The sequence below is a fragment of the Pseudophryne corroboree genome, chromosome 6, assembly GCF_028390025.1.
Source record: "Pseudophryne corroboree isolate aPseCor3 chromosome 6, aPseCor3.hap2, whole genome shotgun sequence".
Lineage (NCBI taxonomy): Eukaryota > Metazoa > Chordata > Amphibia > Anura > Myobatrachidae > Pseudophryne > Pseudophryne corroboree.
The window spans coordinates 370,711,757-370,739,039 of NC_086449.1; the positions used below are offsets into that span (position 1 = coordinate 370,711,757).

The 27,283-nt window shown below is 47.5% G+C and overlaps 1 protein-coding gene across 1 annotated transcript in view; it reads right to left on the reverse strand.

Annotated features, from left to right (window-relative positions):
• Nucleotides 1–27,283, reverse strand: part of RBM28 (RNA binding motif protein 28) — a 136,442-nt gene that overhangs the window by 80,914 nt on the left and 28,245 nt on the right. Inside the window, exons 6-9 of the mRNA XM_063926690.1 lie at nucleotides 27,165–27,236; nucleotides 6,607–6,838; nucleotides 5,576–5,688; nucleotides 5,417–5,489 (exon numbers count right to left, since the gene is read on the reverse strand). Of these exons, the coding sequence (XP_063782760.1) occupies nucleotides 5,417–5,489; nucleotides 5,576–5,688; nucleotides 6,607–6,838; nucleotides 27,165–27,236 (490 nt within the window). The remainder of the gene's footprint in view (nucleotides 1–5,416; nucleotides 5,490–5,575; nucleotides 5,689–6,606; nucleotides 6,839–27,164; nucleotides 27,237–27,283) is intronic.

Here is a 27,283-nt window from a genome sequence, read left to right on the forward strand (position 1 = left end):
CCTGCATAAGGTGTACTTTGATTTATATTTTTTTAAATATATCCCGTACTGGGAAGAAGCCCAGTTTTGGAGTAGTCTGGAGATTAAAATCCCACAGCTGTGCCTCTCGCCCCACTTATATAACTACCTTACCACCATTTAGGGTGTTAAACTACTTATTTGGGAAAACCTGAGTACACCCCGAGTTATTAGCCACATCCCTAAAGAGTGTCTAAATTGTCAAAGGTTGGGTTACCTGTACCTGACACAACCTCCATAAAGGCTGATCGCAGATGGAGACTAATCTCTAATACTATACACTGCTGCAGGTGTGACTCGGAGACCCACTATTGCGTAGATCTCTGCAGATATTGTAACGTGGTCAGGCTCTTTACTTGATGATTTAGATTCTAGTTGTAGGAGTGACATGTACTTGTTTCTATGTCACATACAGGATTCTACAGGCTTCACGGCTGGACGCCATGAAGAATATTGGCCTGCGTAACGCAGGGCCACTGCTCTGGCAGTTTCAACACGCAGGGGATGATGGCTACACCAATGGACTGCGGATACAGATTCCAAGAAAGGTATGGTGAACAGCCCTTCACGGGTGAGGCCCTGTTGGGATGCTCGGGATACATGAATATCTGAGCCAACTGTGGGTAAGTTGCCATATCTTCCTTCCGCAGCTGCACAGACCAGGAAATTAGATCCTACACCTATACTGCAATCCTTTCCAAGGGTTCCTCCACTTCCTTTCTAGGACAATAGGGAAATTCCAGAAAACCTGCACCACCAGGTTCCTAAGAATGGATTTCGGGTTCAGTATTCTCAATACCTTCGTTTTGATGGTGGACCTCACTGCCTGGGGATCCAGCAGGTGGGAGAGAGACTAAAAATATTTCAGTAAAACATCTAGGCGATATCCTACCTAGTCCTCTGGAAAACGTTAGTCTGCCCAGGGGTACAGACTGGAGTTTCTAGTACTACCGCCTCACAGATTCTTCAAATCAGGCTTACTAGCTTCTCAGGCTGAAAGTACAATACTGCTGGAAGCTATTCTAACATGTCATTATTCCGGTTCCACCTCATTTACGTAACAGGGGTTACTATTCAAACATGAGGTCATTGGACTCCTAATGGTGGTTGTTCAATTCCGGAAGGAGTCTGAGAGCGGTGATCTCTGGTCGAGATATAGGGGAATACCTGGTATCCTGGGATATCAGGGGTGCGTACCTTCCAATTCCAATCTGGCCACCTCTCTAGATCTATCTAAGGTTACACTACAACTATGTTACTTCCAGTTCCAAACACTGCACTTGGCTTCTACGCAACAGTGGGGGTGTTCATCGAGGCCATGACAGTAATTCTGCTCCTGCTTCACAAGCCAGGTGTGGACATAATTCCATATCTGGACGAACTTAACATCCTCCAGGGAAATGTTGTTACAGTGTGTTTCTCTCTCAAATCAACTATCCAGCCTGGTTATCGGTTCATCTGTGCATTCGCCTTCTGGGGAAGATGGTTGCCTCCTGCGAGGCTCGACAGTACGGAAGATTCCTTGCACGGTCTTTCCAACTGGATCTCCTAGTCACATGGTCAGGATCTCACCTTCACATGCACCAGCGAATACACCTGTCGCCGAAAGCCAGAATTTCATTCCTCTGGTGGCTGTAAACTTCTCACCTTCTCAAGGGCCGCAGGTTCGGGATTCGGAATTGGATCTTTCTAACCACGGATGCAAGTCTCAGAGGTTGGGGAGCGGTCATCCAAGGGGAATACTTATAAGGAAAGTGGTCAAGTCTGGAATCCATCCTTCCGATAAACATTCTGGAACAAAGGGCCAGGTACAACGGCCTTCTACAAGCTGCATATCTTCTTCAATATCAGGCCATTCAGGTTCAGTCGGATAATGTAACGGCGGTGTCCTACATGAACCGACAGGGTGGAACAAAGAGCAGAGCTGCAATGTCAGAGGTAACAAGAATCCTCCTCTGGGTAGAAAATTGCACGGTGGCGCTGTCAGCAATCTTCAATCCGGGAGTGGACAACTGGGAAGCGGACTTCCTCAGCAGATCTCCTTCCAGGAGTATAGGGCCTCCATCCGGAGGTATTTGTAGAGGTCACAAGCCGATGGGGTGTACCTCAGATAGGCATGGTACCCTCTCACTTCAACAAGAAGCTTCAGAATTATTGTTCCAGGTCAAGTGACACACAAGCAGTGGCGGTGGATGCACTGGTAACTCCGTGGGTGTTCCAGTCAGTGTATGTGTTCCCTCCAATTCCACTCATCCCAAGGATTCTCAAACGCATAACAAGAACAATAGTTCTGGCGATCCTCATTGCTCCGGACTGGCCAAGAAGGGCTTGGTACGCGGATCTTCTGGAATTGCTACTGGAGGATCCGAGGCCTCTTACTCTTCGCGAGAACCATCTACAACAGGGGCCTTCTGCCTATCAAGACTTACCGCGGCTTCGTTTGACAGCATGGAGGTTGAACGCCAGATCTTAGCTCGGAAGGGCTTTCCGAAAAGGGTCTTTCCTACCCTGGTACAGACCAGAAAGAGAATAACGTCTAAACATTGCCATCAGATTTGGAAAAAGTATGTGTCTTGGTGTGAATCCAAGAACTTTCCTACGATGGAGTTTCAACGGGACGGTTTCTCCTCTTTCTGTAAGCAGGTGTGGATGTGGGCCTACGCTTGGGCCCCATAAGGGTCCAGATTTCGGCCTTGGCCATTTTCTTCCAGAAACAATTGGCTGCCCTCCCTGAGGTTCAGATATTCTTTAATGGGGTTCTGCACATCCATCCACCATTTATGCCTCCTACGGCACCTTGGGATCTTAATGTGGTGCTGCAGTTAGTGCAATCGGTTTGGTTCGAGCCTTTACAGGAGGTGACCATCAAGTTTCTTACTTGGAAGGCGGTCACATTGTTGACATTGGCATCTGCTAGACGTGTATCAGTATTGGGGGCATGGTCATGTATGAGCCCCTACTTGATTTTCCACGAAGATAGAGCTGAGCTCAGAGCGTCAGCAATTTCTTCCAAAGGTTGTGTCGGCTTTTCATATCAATCAACCTATTGTGGTGCCAGTGGCTACGGACTCCCCAATTGCCTCAAAGTCCTTGGATGTTGTGAGGGCTTTGAAAATATATATGTTAAGAGAACTTCTCATCACAGGAAGTCGAACGCTCTATTTGGCTTCCATGGTCTCAACCAGATGGGTGTCCTGCTTCTAAGCATACAATTTCTCGCTGAATCAGGTTTACTATCCAGCATGCTTATTCTACGGCAGGATTGCCATGTCCAAATTCTATTAGGAACCACTCTAACTGCAAAGTGGTTTATTCCTGGGCGGCTGCCCGGGGGTGTCTCAGCTTTACAGGGCAGCTACTTCGTCAGGGTCGAACACGTTGGATAAGTTCTACAAGTTCGATACTTTGGCCTCTGAGGACCTTAAGTTTAGTCTCTCTTTTCCGCAGGAACCTCCGCGCTCTCCCTCCTGTACTGGGAGCTTTGGTACATCCCCATGGTACTAAATGGAAACCCAGCATCCTCTAGGACGTAAGAGAAAATAGGATTTTTATTACCTACTGGTAAATCCTTTTCTCGTAGTCCGTAGAGGATGCTGGGCTCCCGCCCAGTGCTTCATTCCCTGCATTGTTACTTGGTTAAGTATTGGTTCAGCGGTTGCTGTTCCTCTTTCCTGCTGATTAGCATTGTTTCTTCTAGTTCCTGCTGGTTAGCAAGGTGTCTTCATGTTGCGTGCTGCTTAGCATGGTTTCTTCATGTTGCGTGCTGGTTAACATGGTTTCTCCATGTTACGGTTGGTTGGCATGGTTTCTTTCGTGTTCCATGCCGGTTGGCATGGTTTCTTCAGGTTTCATGCTGGTTCGCTTGATTTCTCCATGTTGCATGCTGGTTGGCATGGTTTCTCCATGTTGCATGCTGATTAGCATGGTTTCTCCATGTTGCATGCCAATTAGCATGGTTTCTCCATGTTGCATGCTGGTCAGCATAGTTTTTCGTTTTGGTGTGAGCTGGTGTGAATCTCACCACTATCTATTTCCTTCTCTCGAAGTATATCCATCTCCTCAGGCACAGTTTCTACACTGAGTCTGGTAGGAGGGGCATAGAGGGAGGGGCAGAGAGGAGCCAGCCCACACTATTAAACTCTTAAAGTGCCCATGGCTCCCAAGGGACCCATCTATACCCATGGTACTAAATGGAACCCCAGCATCCTCTACAGACTACGAGAAAAGGATTTACCGGTAGGTAATTAAAATCCTATTTATATTGTTGTAATCATCAGATGGAAAATTAGAGGGCAGGCACTGCCTCTCCTGCCTCCCCTGACTGCACGTCCCTGACTGAGACCCAGTTCGGTTTTAGTAACTCCCGAACCATCTCCTAAAGCGTCCTTGCTTTGTCTGCCAGAAGGACAACTTTCTGACCCACTGTGTCCAGAATCATTCCCAGAAACTGGAGTCTTTACAGAAGTCTCACCTTGAGCCTACGCAAATTGAAAATCCACCCGTGGTGTGACAGAAGCTGTGTAGTGCAGCTGATGCTGTCCAAAAGATGGTCCCTGGATCTTGCTTTTATTGAAAGGTCGTCCAGATAGGAGACAATGTTGACCCCCTGAATGCAGAGCTGGAACATCATCTCCACCATCACCTACGTGAAGACCCTCGGTGCCGTAGACAGGCCGAAAGGCAGTGCTTGGAACTGGTAGTGTTCGTCCAGTACAGCAATCCTGACGTAAGCTTGATGAAGCGGCCAAATTGGAATATGGAGGTCGGTGTCCTTTATATCCAAAGATACTAAGAACTCCCACTTTTCCAGTCCAGAAATCACCGCTCTCAAGGACTCCATCTTGAACTTTAAGACCCGCAGATATGGGTTTAAGGACTTCAGATTCAAAATGGGTCTTACCGAACCGTCCAGTTTTGGTACCACAAACAGGTTGGAGTAATATTCTTCGCCCCGTTGTTGAAGTGGAACTGGAACGATGACCTGGGTAAGAACCAACTTCTGCCTCGTGCAGCGTAACTCGAGTTTCCAGGGAAACTTGTAAACCTGACTTGAAATATCTGTAAGGCGGAGAACTTACGAACTTCAGTTTGCAGCCCTGGGAGATCGGATCTTTTACCCAGGCATCCTGACAAGAGCTTCTCCAAATGAGGCAGAAAAACCTTAAGCGAGTTTCCATCTCACAGTTGAAGTGTACCTATGATAAAATTTACAGACCTCATCTTTTTAAGTGGGTCAACTTGCACAATTGGTGGCTGTCCAAATACTTTTTTGCCTCACTGTATATCAAAACTCAGCTCCCCTACGTCTGCCTTTAATAGATCTTCACAAGCCTCAACGATTTGCAAAACAATTTCATAAAGAACATTTTCAGAACTGGATATAAAAGAGAAGACTCACCTAATAAACAATGTTTTTCCTTCATTGACATCAGATGGCAATGGTTTCTTCTTCTTCTGTTCTGTTTTTTTACCTTCAATGCAATATAAAGCATGTATTTAATGCACGTCATAATCAATTAGATAAAAAGACCATATTCAGCTAAACAAATCTAATTACCTGTCTTCTGGATCTCAGAGTCAGACTCATCATCTTCCATGTCACTCTCCTGCCCAGAGTCTGCAGATACATCATCATCACTCTCCTCCTCTTCCTCAACATCATTCTTGCTTCTGATAATAACAGCAATAACAATATTTATAATTAATGAGGCCAAACACACTGGTAGCAAAACAATACAGAAATGTCAAAATAAATTACATTGCATTGCCTGTATGCTATTTACCCTATCACACCATGTATTTTGCCTCCTCCAACGTGTCATGTCCTCTTGCATCTCCCCATTAGGTGCTCGGAGATGCAGAAAGCAGCGAGAAACAAAAGCAGTCCACTCTGTAATTGGGCGCTGCAGATCCCATGTGGTACCATATAAATAAAGGTTAACAATAATAGTAACTGCAATGTAGGGGATGCGGTCAAGATCCCGCCGGACGAGATACCGGCGGTCGGAATCCCGTCACCGGGATCTCAACATATTCTCCCTCTGTGGGTGTCCACGACACCCATAGAGGAAGAATAAATTAGTGTGCCTAGCGTAGCGAGGCACCGGGCCCGCAGCGTGGCGAGCGCAGCAAACCCGCAAGGGGCTGCATTGCGCTCGTCCCCCTGTCGGGATTGTGCCGGTCGGGATCCCGGTGTTGGTATTACAACCGGCGGGATCTCGTACTGATCCCCAATATAGCGCCAAAGCATAAACGGACATTTGGATTAGCTGCAAGTGATATCAAGCAGCAAAACAGTCCTGAAGGCAGAAGAATTGTTACTACAGTGATGCCACATCGTTCCCTGCTACCTACCCAGGCTTTTTCTTTAACCTTTCTATATGATAGCAGACAATTCCTTTCCAAAACAAAGATGACAAATAGTTTAGGGGAAAACAAGCAGTATCGCTGCAATAATTATGAAATACTACTTTGCCCAAACAGATAACACGCATTCATATTTTAAGTTAAAAGTTGTACTCTAGAAGCAGGTGTTACAGTCCTAAAAACGCAATACGTCAGTTTCTATTGCATAATTAGCACACTCACGTTTTCTGGCTGCTAGCAGTCTTTTTTATAGGCTTCCTCTCATCTTCGGACTCTTCTCCCTGGTCAGTGTCTTCTTCTCCATCTGATGTCTCTTCTTCCTCCTCAGAGCTTTCTTCTTCTTTAGATGAAGTTTTTTCTTGGTCATCTGAAGAATTGTCTTCCTCATCTGTAGACGTTTTCTCTTCTGCTTCGCTTTCTCCCTGATGTGACTTTTCGGTATTTTTTATGGATTCTAAAATTATACATAAATGCAGAACACTTGTTAGGGGGAGACAACCAGAGGTCGTTTGTTTTTTTTTAAGAACTGATTTACTTGCCTAACTGCACTTCACATTATTGTGGCATACTGCCAGTCTATGTAGTGCTCCACTTTAAAAAAAAAAATAAGATTTTACTCACCAGTAAATCTATTTCTCGTAGTCCGTAGTGGATGCTGGGAACTCCGTAAGGACCATGGGGAATAGCGGCTCCGCAGGAGACTGGGCACAACTAAAGAAAGCTTTAGGACTACCTGGTGTGCACTGGCTCCTCCCTCTATGACCCTCCTCCAGACCTCAGTTAGGATACTGTGCCCGGAAGAGCTGACACAATAAGGAAAGGATTTTGAATCCCGGGTAAGACTCATACCAGCCACACCAATCACACCGTATAACTCGTGATACTATACCCAGTTAACAGTATGAAATATAACTGAGCCTCTCAACAGATGGCTCAACAATAACCCTTTAGTTAAACAATAACTATATACAAGTATTGCAGACAATCCGCACTTGGGACGGGCGCCCAGCATCCACTACGGACTACGAGAAATAGATTTACCGGTGAGTAAAATCTTATTTTCTCTGACGTCCTAGTGGATGCTGGGAACTCCGTAAGGACCATGGGGATTATACCAAAGCTCCCAAACGGGCGGGAGAGTGCGGATGATTCTGCAGCACCGAATGAGCGAACTCTAGGTCCTCCTCAGCCAGGGTATCAAACTTGTAGAATTTAGCAAATGTGTTTGACCCCGACCAAGTAGCTGCTCGGCAAAGTTGTAAAGCCGAGACCTCTCGGGCAGCCGCCCAAGAAGAGCCTACCTTCCTCGTGGAATGGGCTTTTACAGATTTAGGATGCGGCAGTCCAGCCGCCGAATGTGCAAGTTGAATCGTGCTACAGATCCAGCGAGCAATAGTCTGCTTTGAAGCAGGCGCACCCAACTTGTTGGGCGCATGCAGGATTAATAGCGAGTCAGTCTTTCTGACTCCAGCTGTCCTGGAAACATAGATTTTTAGGGCCCGGACTACGTCCAGCAACTTGGAGTCCTCCAAGTCACGAGTAGCCGCAGGCACCACAATAGGCTGGTTCAAATGAAACGCTGAAACCACCTTTGGGAGAAATTGGGGACGAGTCCTCAATTCCGCCCTATCCATATGGAAAATCAGATAAGGGCTTTTACAAGACAAAGCCGCCAATTCTGACACACGCCAAGCCGAAGCCAAGGCCAACAGCATGACCACTTTCCACGTGAGATATTTTAGTTCCACGGTTTTAAGTGGTTCAAACCAATGCGACTTTAGGAAATCCAACACCACGTTGAGATCCCAAGGTGCCACTGGGGGCACAAAAGGGGGCTGAATATGCAGCACTCCCTTAACAAATGTCTGAACTTCAGGTAGTGAAGCCAGTTCTTTTTGGAAGAAAATCGATAGAGCCGAAATCTGGACCTTAATGGAACCCAATTTTAGGCCTATAGTCACCCCTGATTGTAGGAAGTGCAGAAATCGACCTAGCTGAAATTCCTCCGTTGGGGCCTTCCTGGCCTCACACCAAGCAACATATTTCCGCCATATGCGGTGATAATTGATTGCGGTCACTTCTTTCCTAGCTTTAATAAGCGTAGGGATAACTTCCTCCGGAATGCCCTTTTCCTTCAGGATCCGGCGTTCAACCGCCATGCAGTCAAACGCAGCCGCGGTAAATCTTGGAACAGACAGGGCCCCTGCTGCAGCAGGTCCTGTCTGAGCGGCAGAGGCCATGGGTCCTCTGAGATCATTTCTTGAAGTTCTGGGTACCAAGCTCTTCTTGGCCAATCCGGAACAGTGAGTATAGTTCTTACTCCTCTCCTTCGTCTCAGTACCTTGGGTATGAGAGGCAGAGGAGGGAACACATACACCGACCGGTACACCCACGCTGTTACCAGAGCGTCCACAGCTATCGCCTGAGGGTCCCTTGACCTGGCGCAATATCTTTTTAGCTTTTTGTTGAGGCGGGACGCCATCATGTCCACCTGTGGCCTTTCCCACCGGTGTACAATCATTTGGAAGACTTCTGGATGAAGTCCCCACTCTCCCGGGTGGAGGTCGTGTCTGCTGAGAAAGTCTGCTTCCCAGTTGTCCACTCCGGGAATGAACACTGCTGACAGTGCTAACACATGATTTTCCGCCCATCGGAGAATCCTTGTGGCTTCTGCCATTGCCATCCTGCTTCTTGTGCCGCCCTGTCGGTTTACATGGGCGACCGCCGTGATGTTGTCTGACTGGATCAGCACCGGCTGGTGTTGAAGCAGGGGTCTTGCCTGACTTAGGGCATTGTAAATGGCCCTTAGTTCCAGAATATTTATGTGTAGGGAAGTCTCCTGACATGTCCATAGTCCCTGGAAGTTTCTTCCCTGTGTGACTGCCCCCCAACCTCGAAGGCTGGCATCCGTGGTCACCAGGACCCAGTCCTGTATGCCGAATCTGCGGCCCTCTAGAAGATGAGCACTCTGCAGCCACCACAACAGCGACACCCTGGTCCTTGGAGACAGGGTTATCAGCCGATGCATCTGAAGATGCGATCCGGACCACTTGTCCAACAGATCCCACTGAAAGATCCTTGCATGGAACCTTCCGAATGGAATTGCTTCGTAAGAAGCCACCATCTTTCCCAGGACTCGCGTGCAGTGGTGCACCGACACCTGTTTTGGTTTTAGGAGGTCTCTGACTAGAGATGACAACTCCTTTGCCTTCTCCTCCGGGAGAAATACTTTTTTCTGTTCTGTGTCCAGAACCATCCCCAGGAACAGTAGACGCGTTGTAGGAACCAGCTGCGACTTTGGAATATTCAGGATCCAGCCGTGCTGTTGTAGCACTTCCCGAGCTAGTGCTACACCGATCAACAACTGTTCCCTGGACCTCGCCTTTATAAGGAGATCGTCCAAGTACGGGATAATTAAAACTCCCTTTCTCCGAAGGAGTATCATCATTTCGGCCATTACCTTGGTAAATACCCTCGGTGCCGTGGACAGACCAAACGGCAACGTCTGGAATTGGTAATGACAGTCCTGTACCACAAATCTGAGGTACTCCTGGTGAGGAGGGTAAATGGGGACATGCAGGTAAGCATCCTTGATGTCCAGTGATACCATGGAATCCCCCTCGTCCAGGCTTGCAATCACCGCCCTGAGCGATTCCATCTTGAACTTGAACCTTCTTATATAAAAGTGTTCAAGGATTTTAAATTTAAAATGGGTCTCACCGAACCGTCCGGTTTCGGTACCACAAACATTGTGGAATAGTAACCCTGTCCTTGTTGAAGGAGGGGTACCTTGATTATCACCTGCTGAGAATACAGCTTGTGAATCGCCTCCAGCACTAGCTCCCTGTCCGGGGGAGCTGTCGGCAAGGCAGATTTGAGGAAACGGCGAGGGGGAGACGTCTCGAATTCCAGCTTGTACCCCTGAGATACTTCTTGTAGAATCCAGGGATCCACCCGTGAGCGAGCCCACTGGTCGCTGAAGTTCTTGAGACGGGCCCCCACCGTACCTGGCTCCGCCTGTGGAGCCCCAGCGTCATGCGGTGGACTTAGAGGAAGCGGGGGAGGACTTTTGTTCCTGGGAACTGGCTGTATGTTGCAGCTTTTTCCCTCTACCTCTGCCTCTGGGCAGAAAGGACGCGCCTCTAACCCGCTTGCCTTTCTGGGGCCGAAAGGACTGTACCTGATAATACGGTGCTTTCTTTGGCTGTGAGGGAACATGGGGTAAAAATGCTGACTTCCCAGCTGTCGCTGTGGAAACGAGGTCCGAGAGACCATCCCCAAACAACTCCTCACCCTTGTAAGGCAATACTTCCATGTGCCTTTTAGAATCTGCATCTCGTGTCCACTGCCGAGTCCACAATCCTCTCCTGGCAGAAATGGACATTGCGTTTATTTTAGACAGCCGGCAAATATCCCTCTGTGCATCTCTCATGTACAAGACAGCATCTTTAATATGCTCTACGGTTAGCAATATAGTGTCCCTGTCTAGGGTATCAATGTTTTCTGACAGGGAATCTGACCACGCAGCTGCAGCACTGCACATCCATGCTGAAGCAATAGCCGGTCTCAGTATAATACCTGAGTGTGTATATACAGACTTCAGGATAGCCTCCTGCTTTCTATCTGCAGGCTCCTTTAGGGCGGCCGTGTCCGGAGACGGTAGTGCCACCTTTTTTGACAGACGTGTCAGCGCTTTATCCACCCTAGGGGATGTCTCCCAACGTGACCTGTCCTCTGGCGGGAAAGGGTACGCCATTAGTAACCTTTTAGAAATTACCAGTTTCTTATCGGGGGAAGCCCACGCTTCTTCACACACTTCATTTAATTCATCAGATGGGGGAAAAACCACTGGTAGTTTTTTCTCCCCAAACATAATACTCTTTTTTGTGGTACCTGAGGTAATATCAGAAATATGCAACACATTTTTCATTGCCGTAATCATGTAACGGGTGGCTCTATTGGAATGTACACTAGTCTCATCATCGTCGACACTGGAGTCAGTATCCGTGTCGACATATGTGTCTGCCATCTGAAGTAGCGGGCGTTTTAGAGCCCCCGATGGCTTTAGAGACGTCTGGGCAGGCACAGGCTGAGAAGCCGGCTGTCCCACATCTGCTATGTCGTCAAACCTTTTATGTAAAGAGAAATATACTCTGCGCTTGAAACAATGTATCTAAAATATGTATGTGCAGTCGGACACAGGAGATTGACTCAGTACAACTTGAATATAATGTAAAACCATTTTTATATAGTATCTGTTAGAAACAACATTTACAACATTTACTAAAAACAGATAATTAGTAACGGTTAATACATTCTCTCACACAGACTAGCTAAATGAGAGTTGAAATAACATACAACAAACCTTTTATGTAAGGAGTCGACACCGTCGCGTAATTCCTTCCACATAACCATCCACTCAGGTGTCGACCCCGCAGGGGGTGACATCACATTTGTCGGCACCTGCTCCGCCTCCACATAAGCCTCCTCATCAAACATGTCGACACAGCCGTACCGACACACCGCACACACACAGGGAATGCTCTGACTGAGGACAGGACCCCACAAAGCCCTTTGGGGAGACAGAGAGAGAGTATGCCAGCACAACACCAACAGCGCTCTATAACACAGGGATTAACACTATAACTGTGATTTTCCCAATAGCTGCTTGTATACACAATATTGCGCCTAAATTTAGTGCCCCCCCCTCTCTTTTTTACCCTATGTAGTCTGGAAACTGCAGGGGAGAGCCTGGGAGCGATCCTTCCAGCGGAGCTGTGAGGGAAAATGGCGCCAGTGTGCTGAGGGAGATAGCCCCGCCCCTTTTTCAGCGGACTTCTCCCGCTTTTTTCTATGTATATCTGGCAGGGGTATTTTACACACATATATAGTCTCTATGACTATATTATGTGTTATTTGCCAGCCAAGGTACTCAATATTGCAGCCCAGGGCGCCCCCCCCCCCCCCCCCAGCGCCCTGCACCCATCAGTGACCGGAGTGTGAGGTGTGCATGGGAAGCAATGGCGCACAGCTGCAGTGCTGTGCGCTACCTTGATGAAGACCGAAGTCTTCTGCCGCCGATTTCCAGGACCCTCTTCTTGCTTCTGGCTCTGTAAGGGGGACGGCGGCGCGGCTCCGGGACCGGACGACCGAGGCTGGGCCTGTGTTCGATCCCTCTGGAGCTAATGGTGTCCAGTAGCCTAGAAGCCCAAGCTAGCTGCAAGCAGGTAGGTTCGCTTCTCTCCCCTTAGTCCCTCGTAGCAGTGAGTCTGTTGCCAGCAGATCTCACTAAAAATAAAAAACCTAAAATAAACTTTCTTTTTCTAAGAGCTCAGGAGAGCCCCTAGTGTGCATCCAGCTCAGCCGGGCACAAAATTCTAACTGAGGTCTGGAGGAGGGTCATAGAGGGAGGAGCCAGTGCACACCAGGTAGTCCTAAAGCTTTCTTTAGTTGTGCCCAGTCTCCTGCGGAGCCGCTATTCCCCATGGTCCTTACGGAGTTCCCAGCATCCACTAGGACGTCAGAGAAAACAGGAATTTAATACCTACCAGTAATTCCTTTTCTTGTAATCCATAGCGGACACTGGGGTCTTGTACTTTAGTACCATGGGGTATAGATCGGGTCCACTGGAGCCTGGCACTTTAAAACTTTTAGTGTGTGTATGTGTCTGCTGGCTCCTCCCCTCTATGCCCCTCCTACCAGACTCAGTGTAGGAAACTGTGCCAGAGGACACGGACATATCATGAGAGAAGAAAGCAGATACAACAGCGGTGAGGCAATAAGCCAACACACAACCATTACCGAAAAAAAGGGAGGGCGCTAACCAGAACAGAGGATAGCAACACCAACCTAACCAGGATAGAAAAGCTACCCCAACAACATAAGGGGACCGCGACGGCGGCCAACCAAACAGGTAAGCAGGAAATTGAAGCACTGAAGCGGGCGCCCAGTATCCACTACAGACTACGAGAAAAGGAATTACAGATAGGTATTATATTCCTATTTTCTTTTACGTCCTAGTGGATACTGAGGAACTGTACTTTAGTACCACGGGGAAGTCCCAAAGCTCCCAAACGGGTGGGAGAGTGCCAGACCCCTGCAAAACCGCCTGACCAAACTGAAGGTCATCCTTGGCCAAGGTGTCGTACCGACAGAACTTAACAAAAGTGTTCGAACCAGACCAAGTAGCAGCTTGGCACAACTATAAGGCCGAGACACCCCTGGCAGCCGCCCAGGAGGAACCCACTGATCTCGTCGAGTGGGCCTGAATGGACGTCGACAAAGGCAGAGCCGCCGAAGGATAGGCTTGTTGAATGGTCAACCTGAGCTCACGAGCAATAGATTGCTTAGAAGCCGGCCGACCAATCTTGGTGGCATCATAAAAAACAAACAGCGAATCAGATTTCTGATGACGAGCAGTCCTTTTGACAAATCTTCAGAGCCCTCGCCACATCCAAGGACTCTGGGCCAACGGAAGCGTCAGACAACACTAGAACCACAATAGGTTGATTCACGTGAAAAGCGGATACCACTTTCAGCAAAAACTGAGGCCGAGTCCTGAGTTCCGCCCTGTCTTCATGAAAAATCAAATAAGGGCTGTTACAGGACAAGGCCCCCAATTCAGAGACACGTCTGGCAGACGCCAATGCTAGTAACATCACAGTCTTCCAGGTAAGAAATTTCAATTCCACCCTATGTTAAGGGTTCAAACCAGTCCGAATGAAGGAAGGACAAAACCATATTCGGATCCCACGGAGCTGTGAGAGGCACAAAAGGCGGTTGCAAATGAAGAACCCCTTTCAGGAAGGTCTGTACTTCTGGCAAGAGAGCAAGTTGCTTCTGGAAGAAAATAGAGAGAGTGACAAAATCTGCACTTTTATGGAGCCTAAAAGTAGGCCCATATCCACTCTCGCTTGCAGGAAAAGTAGAAAGCGACCAATTCTAAATTGCACGGGAGACACCTTTCTACTCTCACACCAGGAAACATACTTTTTCCAGATACGATAATGTTTTCACGTAATCATCTTCCTGGCCTGGACCATAGTGGAAATAACCCTGGAGGGAAGACCTTTTCTGACTAGAATCTCCCTCTCAACTTCCAAGCCGTCAAACATAGCCGCTGTAAGTCTGGATAGACGAACGGACCTTGCTGAAGAATATCCTTTTGGAGCGGCAGAGGCCAGGGATCCTCCAGAGCCGTGGTTAGGAGGTCCGAATACCACACCCGTCAAGGCCATACCGGGGCAATTAGAATTGCTTGAACGCTTTCCCTTCTTAGTCTTTTTAGAACCCTTGGGATTAGCGGTATTGGAGGGAAAAGGTACACAAACTGGTACATCCATGGCGTCGTCAGCACGTCCACTGCTACAGCCTGCAGATCCCTCGTTCTGGAACAGTAACGGCGTAGCTTCTTGTTGAGACGAGAAGCCATCAAATCTATCCGAGGACAGCCCCACCGGTGAATCAACTGTTGAAACAGCTGAGGATGTAGGCTCCACTTCCCCGGACGGAGGTCGTGCCTGCTGAGGAAGTCTTCTTCTCAGTTGTACACTCCAGGAACGAATATGGCTGAGATGGCCTATGCGTTGGCCTCCGCCCGGAAGAGTATCTTTGACACTTTTTGCATTACCGCTCTGCTTTTTGTTCCTCTTTGTTGATTTATGTACGCCACTGCCATGGCGTTGTCCGATTGAACCTGGAAAGCTTGATCCCTCAGAAAATGGGAGGCTTGCAGAAGAGCATTGTAAATTGCCCTGAGTTCCAAGATGTTTATTGGCAAAGCAGATTCCTGATTTGACCATATGCCCTGGAACTGGGCCCCTTGGGTCACATCCCCCCAACCCCGGAGGCTGGCATCCGTTGTAAGTAGAATCCATGAGTGGATATTGAAACTCCTGCCGTCCACTAGGTGAGGGACTTGTAGCCACCACAATAGAGAAATCCGGCCTTTTGGAGATAAGGTAACTTCCTGATGCATGTGAAGGTGAGACCCAGACTATTTGTCCAGCAAATCCTGTCGAAATGGCCGGGCATGAAACCTGCCGTATTGGGTTTGCCTCGTAAGCAGCTACCATCCTGCCCAGCAAGCGGATGCAAAGGTATTGATTCCCTGCGAGGGCAGAGTACTGAGCAGACCATAGCTTGGATAGTCAAGGCCTTGCCCATCGGAAGAAACACCTTTTGAGACACTGTATCCAGTACCATTCCCAGGAACTGAAGTCGTTGGGTCGGTTCCATGTGAGATTTCTGAATTAAGATCCACCTATGATCCGTAAGTAGGCAAATCGTCAGAGCGATGCTGTGCAGTAGAGGTTCCCGGGACTCAGCCTTTATCAGGAGATCGTCCAGGTAGGGGACTATGTTGACTCCCATCATGCGTAGTTGCAGCATCATTTCCGCAATGACCTTTGTGAAGACCCTTGGAGCTGTGGAGAGGCCAAAGGGTAAGGCTTGAAACAGGAAATGGTTGTCCAATATGGCAAACCTGAGGTAAGCCTGATGAGGAGGCCACATGGGAATGTGCAGGTAAGCATCCTTGACATCTAGAGATACGAGGAATTCCCCTTCCTCCAGACCAGACACCACTGCCCGCAGGGATTCCATCTTGAATTTAAATACCCGTAGATACGGGTTTAAGGACTTCAGATTCAAAATGGGTCTAACCGAACCGCCTGGTTTTGGAACGACAAAAAGACTGGAGTTAATACCCCTGTTGCATAACGGAGGAGGTACTGGAACCACCACTCCCAACTGCAAACGTTTTTGAATAGCCTCTTGCAAGGTAACTTTTGCTGCGGGTGAAGCTGGTAAGTCAGACTTGAAAAATCTGATAGGAGGAAGTGCTTGAAATTCCAGCCGGTGTCCCTGGGATATGAGGTCCCTCACCCAAGGATCCCGGCAGGACTTGCCCACACTTGGGCGAAGTGTTGAAGGCGAGCACCTACCTGAAAGTCGCCTTGCTACCGGGGCCAACCGTGACGCGGAAGGCTTAGTGGCTGGGAATCCAGTGGTCTGGTCCAGGGATGCAGAAGCTGCAGTTTTACGGGACTTCCCACAAGATCCTCTAGGAGTAGTGGAGACCCCTTGGCCTCTGCCTCTGAACCTTGCCACACGAATGGACTGCAAGGAGGATCCCGAGGAAGCACGACAGCAGATAGGTAGACTTACCCGCCGTTGCCTGAGAGATCCATTTACTTAACTCCTCTCCAAACAAGGTATCACCTGTAAAGGGAAGATTTTCAACACCCTTTTTGGAATCAGCATCCGCTGACCATTGACGTAACCACAAAGTTCTGCGGGCCAAAACCGCCATAGCATTAGTGCGGCCATTTATCTTACACAATTCTTTTATAGCTTCGCTCATAAAATTTGCAGCATCTTGTAGGTGTTGTAGTAGAGTAATGACCTCATCCTGGGGCAGAGTGTCTAATCCATTAACAACATTATCAGACCACTTGACTACAGCCCTTGAAATCCAACCAGAAACTATTGTGGGGCGCTATGCAACGCCCGCTGCCGTATATCTCGCATTGAGAGTAGTCTCAATCTTACGGTCAGCAGGGATATAGCCCCTGGTACCAATAGTACCAGTTTTCTGTACAGTCTGGACACAGACGTATCGACTGATGGGGGGGGTTCTCATACCCTCCTGTCATCAGCTGGGAGGGGAAATGTAGATAAAAACCTCTGAGGAGTTTTGAATTTTTTGTTAGGGTTCACCCATGCCTCCCTGGCCAGGGAGTTCAATTCCTTAGACACAGGGAACGTGGCTGAGGTTTTCGATTTTACATTAAAGTACAACTCCTCATCTGGTTCTGCCTCCTGATCGGGTATGTGAAGAACCTCTCTTACAGCATAAATGAGGGCCTCCACCCCGGGGAACAGAGAGCTGTCCTCATCCATATCATCATCATCCACATCAAGCTGATCAGAATCAGAATCAGACTGGAGCACCTGTGGCAATGAGTGTTTATGTGAAACCAACAGAGGGGGCTGAGAAGCCTTTCTGGTATCTGCTGCTTTAGCCATACTATCAACAGACTGTTTTAACATCTGTCTCTCTTTCTTAGCCGCAGCTAGTTCTGAATTCACATTGTGAATCATGCACTTAAAGTTATCTAGCCAGTCAGGTGACTATGAACTGTGTCCCTGTGGAGATAATGAGCACTGTTCACACATGAGGGACCTCACAGAAGAAGAGGTAGAGTTACAAGCAGTACACATAACCATGTCAGACATATTGTACACAATGATAACGCAGCGTAGAACCACTGAAAACACCTTCACACAGACCCTAAAGAGCCCCTGGAGTGACAAAGAGAAAATGGAGACCAGCACACAAAACACAGCAGCAGTGTGTAAAAGTATGTTTATCACCTTATTTATTTATGTGCAGCGGCGCTACCGCTCATGTGCTCCCCCCTCCTATGAACCCCTGGTACCAGTACAGAGTCTGTAACCGCGTGGGTCCGTGAAGGAGTAGCGTGCATGCAGCCTTGATTATCCACAGCAGCAGGAAATGGCGCCTTCCCACCTCTGGTCCCGCTCTCCGGAAAGCCCCGGCCCCGTAATGTCGCACAGTCCCACTCTACATGTTTACACTGGCTGAAAATGATAATACACAAGACACATAATGCCTACTGACAATGTGGAGCACAAAGCCCTGTTGAGCCAGTGCAGTCCGTGGCGGCCACCGCAGCTCGTGGCCCGTGACATGCCGCCAAACCGCACTGGGGACCCGCTAACCGGGACCCCGGTGTTAACACTCACAGCACCTGCAACTTTTCTGCATCTGTTAGAGGGTGGTGGCTAGCTGCTGGCGTGGGCACACACAGTGTGGTGTGTGAAACAGCACCTCAGGGGCTCAGTGTCCTGTCAGCTGGGATTACGAACCATTAACCCTCAGGAGGTTGGTCCGGTCCTCCCATGAAGCAGGTAGACTGGTTGCCAAGCGGAACTACCTAAAAATAAATAACTAAAATAAAAAAATAAAGGAAACTCTCTGGAGCTCCAAAGAAATGCACCTGGCTTCTTGGGCAGATTTTTCTAAACTGAATCTGGTAGGAGGAGCATAGAAGGGAGGAGCCAGCACACACACTAAAGGTTTTAAAGTGCCAGGCTCCAGTGGACCCGATCTATACCCCATGGTACTAAAGTAAAGTTCCCCAGTATCAACTAGGATGTAAGAGAAAATAAAATAAAAATGACTCATTCCTTCAGAGAGAGAGAGATATATATATATATATATATATATATATATATATATAGATATACATATATAGATATATATATATATATATATATATATATATAGATATATATATATATATATATATATATAGATATATATATATATAGATATATATAGATAACTTCAGCCACTGGAACTTATCTCCTGAAAGCAATAAAAAGCCTCCGAGAACAAAGATTACAGACAAAGGGTGAATTATGGTTCTCACCATTAAATTCATTTCTTCAAAGATATGAAGAGGTGGGGGGGGGCACTGTGAAAATTACAGACACCTCCTCCCTAGAACACCACTATACACTTGAACTGTTACACTATATACCTTTGGAGACAAGAAAAGCAGCAGAGAGTAAAACAGACAAGCATCAATGGATGGATTGGTCTTCATCTCATTACAGCATCAGAGAAAGGGATTTAATGGTAATTTACCATTCTCCTTCAGTTGTATGGGGGACACAGACAGTCATATATGCCACAGAGAAAGGACTGGTCAAGTGTAGCTTTGGACAGCAGGAATCAAAACTCCTGCCAAAAACAGGCATGCCAGATTGGCATTCAGCTATGATGGGAGATCCATTTGGAAGCAGCAGTACACAGACTCCTGGAGTCCTGGGAGAGGACAAACAATGCAATTCCCAAGTCATGGAAAGACTTACCTGCAGAAAAAGCCCGACACACAGGGAGTGAAGTACTATTTATCTGGAGTTGCCAAAGCAACGTCACAGGGATTGTTACTGCCTGGTTAATGCGAAAATCACAGGAAATGTATGAATAGACCCATTGTTGTCAGTCTTCCACATCTTTTAAGAGCCAGTGGATTGATGATTGCTTTTGTACTCCTTCACCTCAAAAAGTGAGGGGTGGTTATCCTCTTCCATAAAATGTACAATGCACTATTTTACATACTGATCCTGATGTTGGTGGCCATTTGAGCTGTTCCTTTGATTTTACCATTGTCATATCGGTTTGTTTTTTTGGCTTCATATGTTCCCTACCCAATGTGCTCCACATCTAAATGTGTCCTTCTAACACTGTTTGTGGAAATATACCTCACTTAAACATTTTTGTCAGGTCAATCAATGTTCTGCCAATACTAATCTAGTGGAATAAGCCCCTCTCTCCCTAGAATAGGCAATATTAGGCATTTTGGATCCTGTTCTGAAACCTGCTGGTTGCAGAAAACGATCGGCGATTGTCTCGCCAACTGCATTCAAGGGCATTCTACAACAATGGATACAGGAATGCCCTCCGCCTACAGTACTGCACTTTTTGCTAGTGCACTTCTCGATGTGTTCAGGATGAATTGGACAGAGATCTCTTTGCACAGGGAAGATGTTGTTAAAACATTTCTTTATTTCAATATTTGAGAATTTTTACTTTACACTTAAAACATTAAATTCATTCCAATTTACATAGCATTATTATGTTTGAAACCAGGATTTTTTTTTTGGATGATCCCCCAAGACATCTTGAGGTGACTGACTCACTATATGGTTCTTGCAGCAAATTTCAGGTTGCTATTTCAGGGGTTTATGACTCCTGCTATTGGTGGGCATTTTAAGAGCGACTAGTTACGCTCCTTGCTCCGTTTCACTGTGTTACATATGACAAGCACATTTTTGCCCAGGTTTCTTTTCAGTAGTATCTTGTCTGTTCTTGTGGAGGGTGCCCATGACTCAAAAAAAAAATAATAATAATAATAATAACACAACTAAGCACACAGCTATAGTTAATGTCATGTCTATATGATGCTTAGAAGAGAATATCTGGGGATTGATGCCAGTGATGGCGTATGTTGGCGACAGGCATTCTCTCCAACTGAAGAAAACACATCAGTGTGCAGTTGACACTCACAAGCAGCTATGGACTTTTTTGCCCACAGGGAGCAAATAGTTGCTGCAAACTAGTGAAAACCCAGACAGCATGCTATAGCGTGGCACAGGAGCGCTTTATTCAGATAAATTTTAAATTTGAAGGGCATCTGTTGGTTGAGGATTTGTGAGAGGGAGACTGCTGCCTTTTTCTCCTATTATACAGTGGTCCTTCAGACGCAAAAAAAAAACACACACACACTAAGCCTACGTTCAAGTCGTTGAGTGATTATTTGCTACAGAAAATACTGTCAGTGCATACGTAACCGTGAGTCTACACACAAAGGCACAGCTGCGTACGGTTCACATAATATTATAATTATAGCGACAAATAGATGGGTGTTCTTGGGTGGTGACTGGGAGTTGGCCCAAAGTGAACGCAAAAAAAAAAAAAAAAAAAGGCCTATTTTGTCTGCGAGCAATTGAAAGCGGCTGCGTTCTCAGACGTTCAGCCGATTCCACAGAGGCCACATTTAGATGGAGAAACTGCACCTGCAACAGCACAGGTGCAAGTGTCGAAGGTGTGTGTAATGGTGAAGCATCAAGATTAATCAGTGGTGTTACAGCACGCAGAGACGCTGAAAGTTGGCATCCTACTGACTGCACATTAAGGTGCACAATATGGGAAGGCAGAAAATAGGATTTTAATTACCTACCGGTAAATCCTATTCAAAAAAGTCCATAAGGGATATTCGGGAGACTTAGTACGATGGGTTATAGACTGGGTCCAAAGGAGCCAGTGCACTTTAAATTTCTTCACTGGGTGTGCTGGCTCCTCCCCTCTATGCCCCCTCCCACAGGCAGTTATAGGTAAAACAGTGCCAGAAGGAGAAAGGACATATAGGAGAGAAGGAACATAGGAGAAGGAACATAACAACAAGGAGTGGTGAGATTTATACATCAGCACACCACGAACATAAAACCACCACCAACGGCTGGTAACCAAAGACAATGAAAATCCTATTTCCTCTAGCATCCATAAGGGATATTGGGGAGACTTAGTACGACTTAGTCCCAAAGCTTCCAGAATGGACGGAAAAGTGCAGAGAATGCAACAGCACCGCTTGCCCAAACTGGGTATCCTCTTTGGCCAGGGTATCAAACTTGTAGAACTTAACAAAAGTGTTCTTCCCCGACCAGGTAGCAGCTCGGTAAAGGTGCAAGGCCGAGACTCCATGGGCAGCCACCCAGGAAGAGCTCACCGAGCTAGTAGGGTGGGCCTTCAGAGACTTAGGAACAGGCAAGGCTGCCGACACATAGGCCTGTTGGATAGTCAGCCTAAGCCAATGAGCAATGGACTGCTTCGAAGCAGGACAACCCTTTTTCTGTGCATCATAGAGCACGAACAAGAAATCCGTCTGTCTGATCCGAGCCGTTCTTTTGACATATATCTTCAAGGCTCGCACAGCATCCAATGTCTCCGGAGGAGCCGAAACGCCAGAACTTGATGGAACCACAATAGGTTGATTCAAGTGAAACGCAGAGACAACCTTTGGCTGGAACTGCTGTCTAGTCCTGAACTCCGCTCTGTCCTCATAAAAGACCAAGTAAGGACTTTTACATGATAAGGCACCCAATTCTGAGACACGCCTAGCAGAAGCCAGGGCCAACAAAATCACTGTCTTCCACGTGAGGTATTTGTCTTCTACAGTCATTGATGGTTCAAACCAGGATGACTGTAGAAAGTCCAACATAACATTCAAATCCCAGGGTGCTGTGGGAGGCGCAAAAGGAGGTTGCATGTGAAGTACCCCTTGCAAAAAGGTCTGGGACTTCTGACAACACTGCCAATTTCTTCTGGAAGAAAATGGAAAGGGCAGAAATCTGGACCTTAAATGGTACCCAGACGTAAGCCCTTGTCCACACCAGCCTGCAGGAAACTTAAAAAACGTCCCAAGTTGAACTCCGCAGGTGGCTACGTGAGGTCCTCGCACCAAGTGACATATCTCCTCCAGATATGAGGATAGTGTTTGACGTCACAGGTTCCCTGGCCTGAACCATGGTAGCAATGACCTTCTTGGAAAGGCCCTTGTGAGCTAGGATGTTCCGCTCAACCTCGTTGCCGTCAAACGAAGTCACCGTTCGTCCGGGTGGACGAACGGTCCTTGTTGAAGACCTTTTTAGTGGCAGAGATCCGCATACCACACCCTCTGAGGCCAACCCAGGGCAATCAGAAATGCCTGGACTCCTTGATATCTGATTCACTTTAGCAACCTTTGGAGCAATGGAATCGGAGGAAACAGGAAGACCAGGCGGTAAGGCCAAGGTGACGTCAGTGCATCCACTGCCCTCGCCTGAGGGTCCCTGGATTGTGAGCAATACCAATGAAGCTTATTGTTGAGTCGAGAAGCCACCAAGTCTATTTGTGGGTAACCCCACCGGTCCATGATCTGCTGGAACACCTGATGGTGGAGTCCCCACTCCCCCGGGTGGAGATTGTGACGCCTCAGGAGGTCCACTTCCCAGTTGTCTACTCCCGGACTGAAGATTGCTGACATTGCTCTTGCTTTCCTTTAATACCTCTCGCATGCAGACCCTGCTTTTTGTCCCTCCTTGTCGATTGATGTACACCACTGCTGTAGCATTGTCCGAATGTACCTGGATCGCATGATCCCTGAGTAGAGTAGAGGCCTGAAGCAGGGCATTGTAGACTGCCTGAAATTCCAGAATGTTGATCGGAAGGAGGGCTTCGTAAGACTGACCACCTGCCCTGGAACTGAGCCCCCGGGGTGACAGCTTCCCATCCTCTCAGACTCGCATCAGTCGTGAGGAGGATCCAATCCTGAATCCCGAAACTCCAGCCTTCCAGGAGATTGGAAGACTGCAGCCACCACAGGAGGGAAATACTGGCCTGAGGTAACAGCCGTATCATCTGGTGCATCTGAAGATGTGATCCGGACCACTTGCTCAGGAGATCCAATTGAAATGTTCTGGCATGGAACCTCCCATAATGGATCGCCTCGTATGAGGCAACCATCTTCCCCAACAATCTTATGCAAAGATGGATGGATATTCGAGCAGGTCAGAGAACCATGCGGACCATCTCCTGAAGTGTTCTCACCTTGTCCTCTGGGAGGAACACCTTCTGGGCCATATTATCCAGTATCATCCCCAGGAACAGGAGCCGCTGATTTGGCTCTAGGTGGGACTTCTGTAAATTGAGAATCCACTCATGGTGTGACTGAAGTTGGATAGTGCGGTCGATATGGAGCAATAAAAGCTCCATGGATCTTGCTTTTATCAGGATATCGTCAAGGTAAGGGACAACATTGACCCCCTGGACCCGGAGCTGGTACATCATCTCCGCCATCACCTTTGTAAACACCCTCGGAGCCGTAGACAGGCTGAAGGGTAGCACTGGAACTGGTAGTGATCGTCCAGTAAGGCAAACCTCAGATAAGCCTGATGAGGTGGCCAAATCGGAATATGGAGATAAGCGTCCTTGATATCCAGGGAAACCATGAGTTCCTGTTCTTCCAGGCCCGCAATCACTGCTCACAAGGATTCCATTTTGAACTTGAAAACCTTTAGGTAAGGGTTCAAGGACTTTAGATTCAAAATGTGCCGTACCGAGCCATCTGGCTTTGGTACCACAAATGGGTTGGAGTAATAACCCCTGCCTCGTTGTGGTATTGGTACTGGAACAATGACGTGGGACTGGACCAACTTTTGGATGGCATGTTGCAACATAACTTGCGTATCCTCCAAAGCTGGTAAGCTGGATTTGAAAAATCATTGGGGAGGAGCACCATCGAACTCCAGCTTGTAGCCCCGAGAAAAAAAAAAAAAGAGGTCCTTGACCCAAGTATCCTGGCAGGAACCCTCCCAGACGCGGCTGAAGAGACGCAGTCGAGCTCCCACCTCGAGATCCCCTCGCGGTGGTCACCGTCATGCTGAGGACTTAGTGGAAGCAGAACTGGTGCTCTGTTCCCGAGAGACGGTGTTCGCAGGCCTTCTTGTCTTACCTCTGGTGCCCCTAGCCGCATTGGAATCGTCTCTGGCCCTAGAACTAAATCTGTTAGACCGAAAGGACTGAACACACGGCCCCACGTAGGAAGGCCTAGCCGGCGGGGCTCCCGAGGGGAGAAACGTGGATTTCCCCGCAGTAACCTTAGAAATCCATGTATCCAACTCAAACTCGAAGAGCCAACCCCCACAAAAGGGGAGAGATTCCACACTGCGCTAGATTACGCGTCCGCTATCCATTAACGCAACCACAAGGCCCTGCACGCTGACACTGCCATGGCAGAGGTCCTAGCATTAATATTGCCCATCTCCTTGAGCGAGTCACACAGGACGCGTGCAGTGTCCTGAATGTGCTTCAGGAGAGTCACTGTAGTGACCAGAGGCATATCCCCGGAGAGGCCCTCCTAAATTTGAGTAGCCAACGTATGAATGACATGGGTCATCCAGCAACCTGCTATGACCGGCCTTTGTGACACACCTGCTACTGTGTAGATAGACTTCAGTGTAGTCTCTATTTTTCGATTCCCAGGGTCCATTATGATAAAAGGAGCCCAGGGCAGGCAGCACCACCTTTTTAGATGGTCGAGAGACTGATACGTCAACCCACGGGGATTCTTCCCAGAATTTCCTACCTTCCGGAGCAAATGGGAAAGGGTTCAAAAATCTTTTTGACACCTGGTATTTTTCGTCTGGATTTTTCCAGGCCATCTTGAACAGGTCATCTAACTCTGCAGAATCAGGGAAAGTGACATTAGGCTTGTTCTGTGTAAAGAAATATGACTGCTGTATATGACTGCTGTATAGCCAGAATGAGGGGTTCAATACCCTGAGCAGAAGTGGAATCCCAACTAATGGGATCCAAGTCCTCCCCATCCTCCCGTACATCTTCAGCTGAACCAGAGTAGAGCAGGTAAACCACACTTGTGGTCCTGAGTTAGAGAGGGGGGCTGTGTAAGCATTAGCAGTGAGTTGTGATGACATATCAGACATCATATTTTTAAGGGCCCCTAGCCAGGAAGGCTCTTGACCCTCTCCCCCAGCCCCCTCACTGAGTTGTGAAGATTGGATGCATTGTTCACATAAAACAGAATCAGATAAGGGAGAGAATCTGGTGTGGCATAGTGTGTGTTTACCCGTGTTCACAGTAAAGCACAATCACATACACAGACAAGTAATAACTAGCAAGCCTGCCCCTTACTGGATGTGAGAGGGAGAGAGAGGACCAGCACAACCCAGCTACACAGCCCCAGTGAGGCTGGAAACAGTTATATCACAGTGAAACACCTATGATTACTGTCCTTTATAGGACACAGATTGTGTACAATAGCAGCTCTCCCACTATGCTACACCCTGTACCAGTTTTCCAGCCTTTTCTGAGTGTCAGGAGGAGCTGTGTGTGCCTGCTGCAGCTGCTGTAAGCAGAGGAAGGTGCCAAAATACCGCTAGTTCTGCTCTGAGGTAGCTTCGCCCCCCTCAATGGCGCCGGAGCTACAGTGTTTTTTTTTTACTGGCAATGTCTCCAAAATAGCTTAAAACATCACACAAGTGCTGATTTAAGCCACCACTAGCCAGTGTACCCAGGGACTATAGCGGGTCCCCTGCATGTTAGCTGCACTTTGTACTGGGGGACCCCCCTAGTGTGGGCCCCCGGTTTGTACTCTGTCACCTTCAGGCTATTGTTAGGTGTGTGCGGCATGCTGCGATTGCGACAGCTAAGGCGCAGTGCCCCGCTGTACAAACAACCTCTCAGGACAGTGGTCCTGCAGCGGGGAAAGCGGCTCGGACACCTCGCAAGGCCGGTGACTGTCCCCCCCCTAACTCCCACGGAGCAGGTATGCTTTTGCCCAAACAGCATACCAAAAATAATGAAAGTTGAAAAGAAACTGAAGAAAACTCCCTGGAGCTGCAGAGATGTGCATCCTCTCCTGAGGGCACTTTTTACTAAACTGCCTGTGGGAGGGGGCATAGAGGGGAGGAGCCAGCACACCCAGTGAAGAAACTTAAAGTGCACCGGCTCCTTTGGACCCCATCTATACCACATCATACCAAGTCTCCCCAATATCCCTTATGGATGCTAGAAAATCTAGCATTTACATGTATAGCCTAACATGACTTGCTGCAAATCTTTGTCTTGTTGTGCTTTGAGTTTTAGATTATTGAAACCTTAATAAAATGGCTTTACAAAAGGGGAGAGAAAAAAATTGTATAACGGAGAAATTAAATATTACACTTTGAAGAACAGAGCTAAATGATGCATTTCCATAAAGAGACAGCACATGGAAGATTACGTTAATGACCTGATATTAGAAGGCGATTTGATGTGCCACGTTTATAAGTGTTTTGGGTTTCTCTCCTAGTACACTTCTGCAGACGAAAACAAACTGTAATTTTAGTAGTTATCAGTGCACTAGTTTTAACAGACACTCACTGCTATAACTTGATAAAGCCATTTAACAAATATAGGGGCTCATTTATCAACGAGTGATAAAACGTATTGCAAGTTATAAAACTCATTGCATATGACAAATGGTGCTCCAGGCAATCAGCTTACAACTGTAATTTTTCACACACAACAGTTAGGAGCTGATTGGCTGGAGCATCATTTATCATACGCAACAAGTGTTAACACTCATAACAGGTTTTATCACTCATTGATAAATAAACCCCATAGATTATAAAACACCTATTTAACTTACCAGTGGTACTCGCTCCCTGAGTAGCAGTGTATTTATCCTTTGCAACAGCCCAGTCAACTGCAACAGTCCGACCTGCACAATGAATTGAAAAACATAGGTTTCATATGCAGTGGAAACAG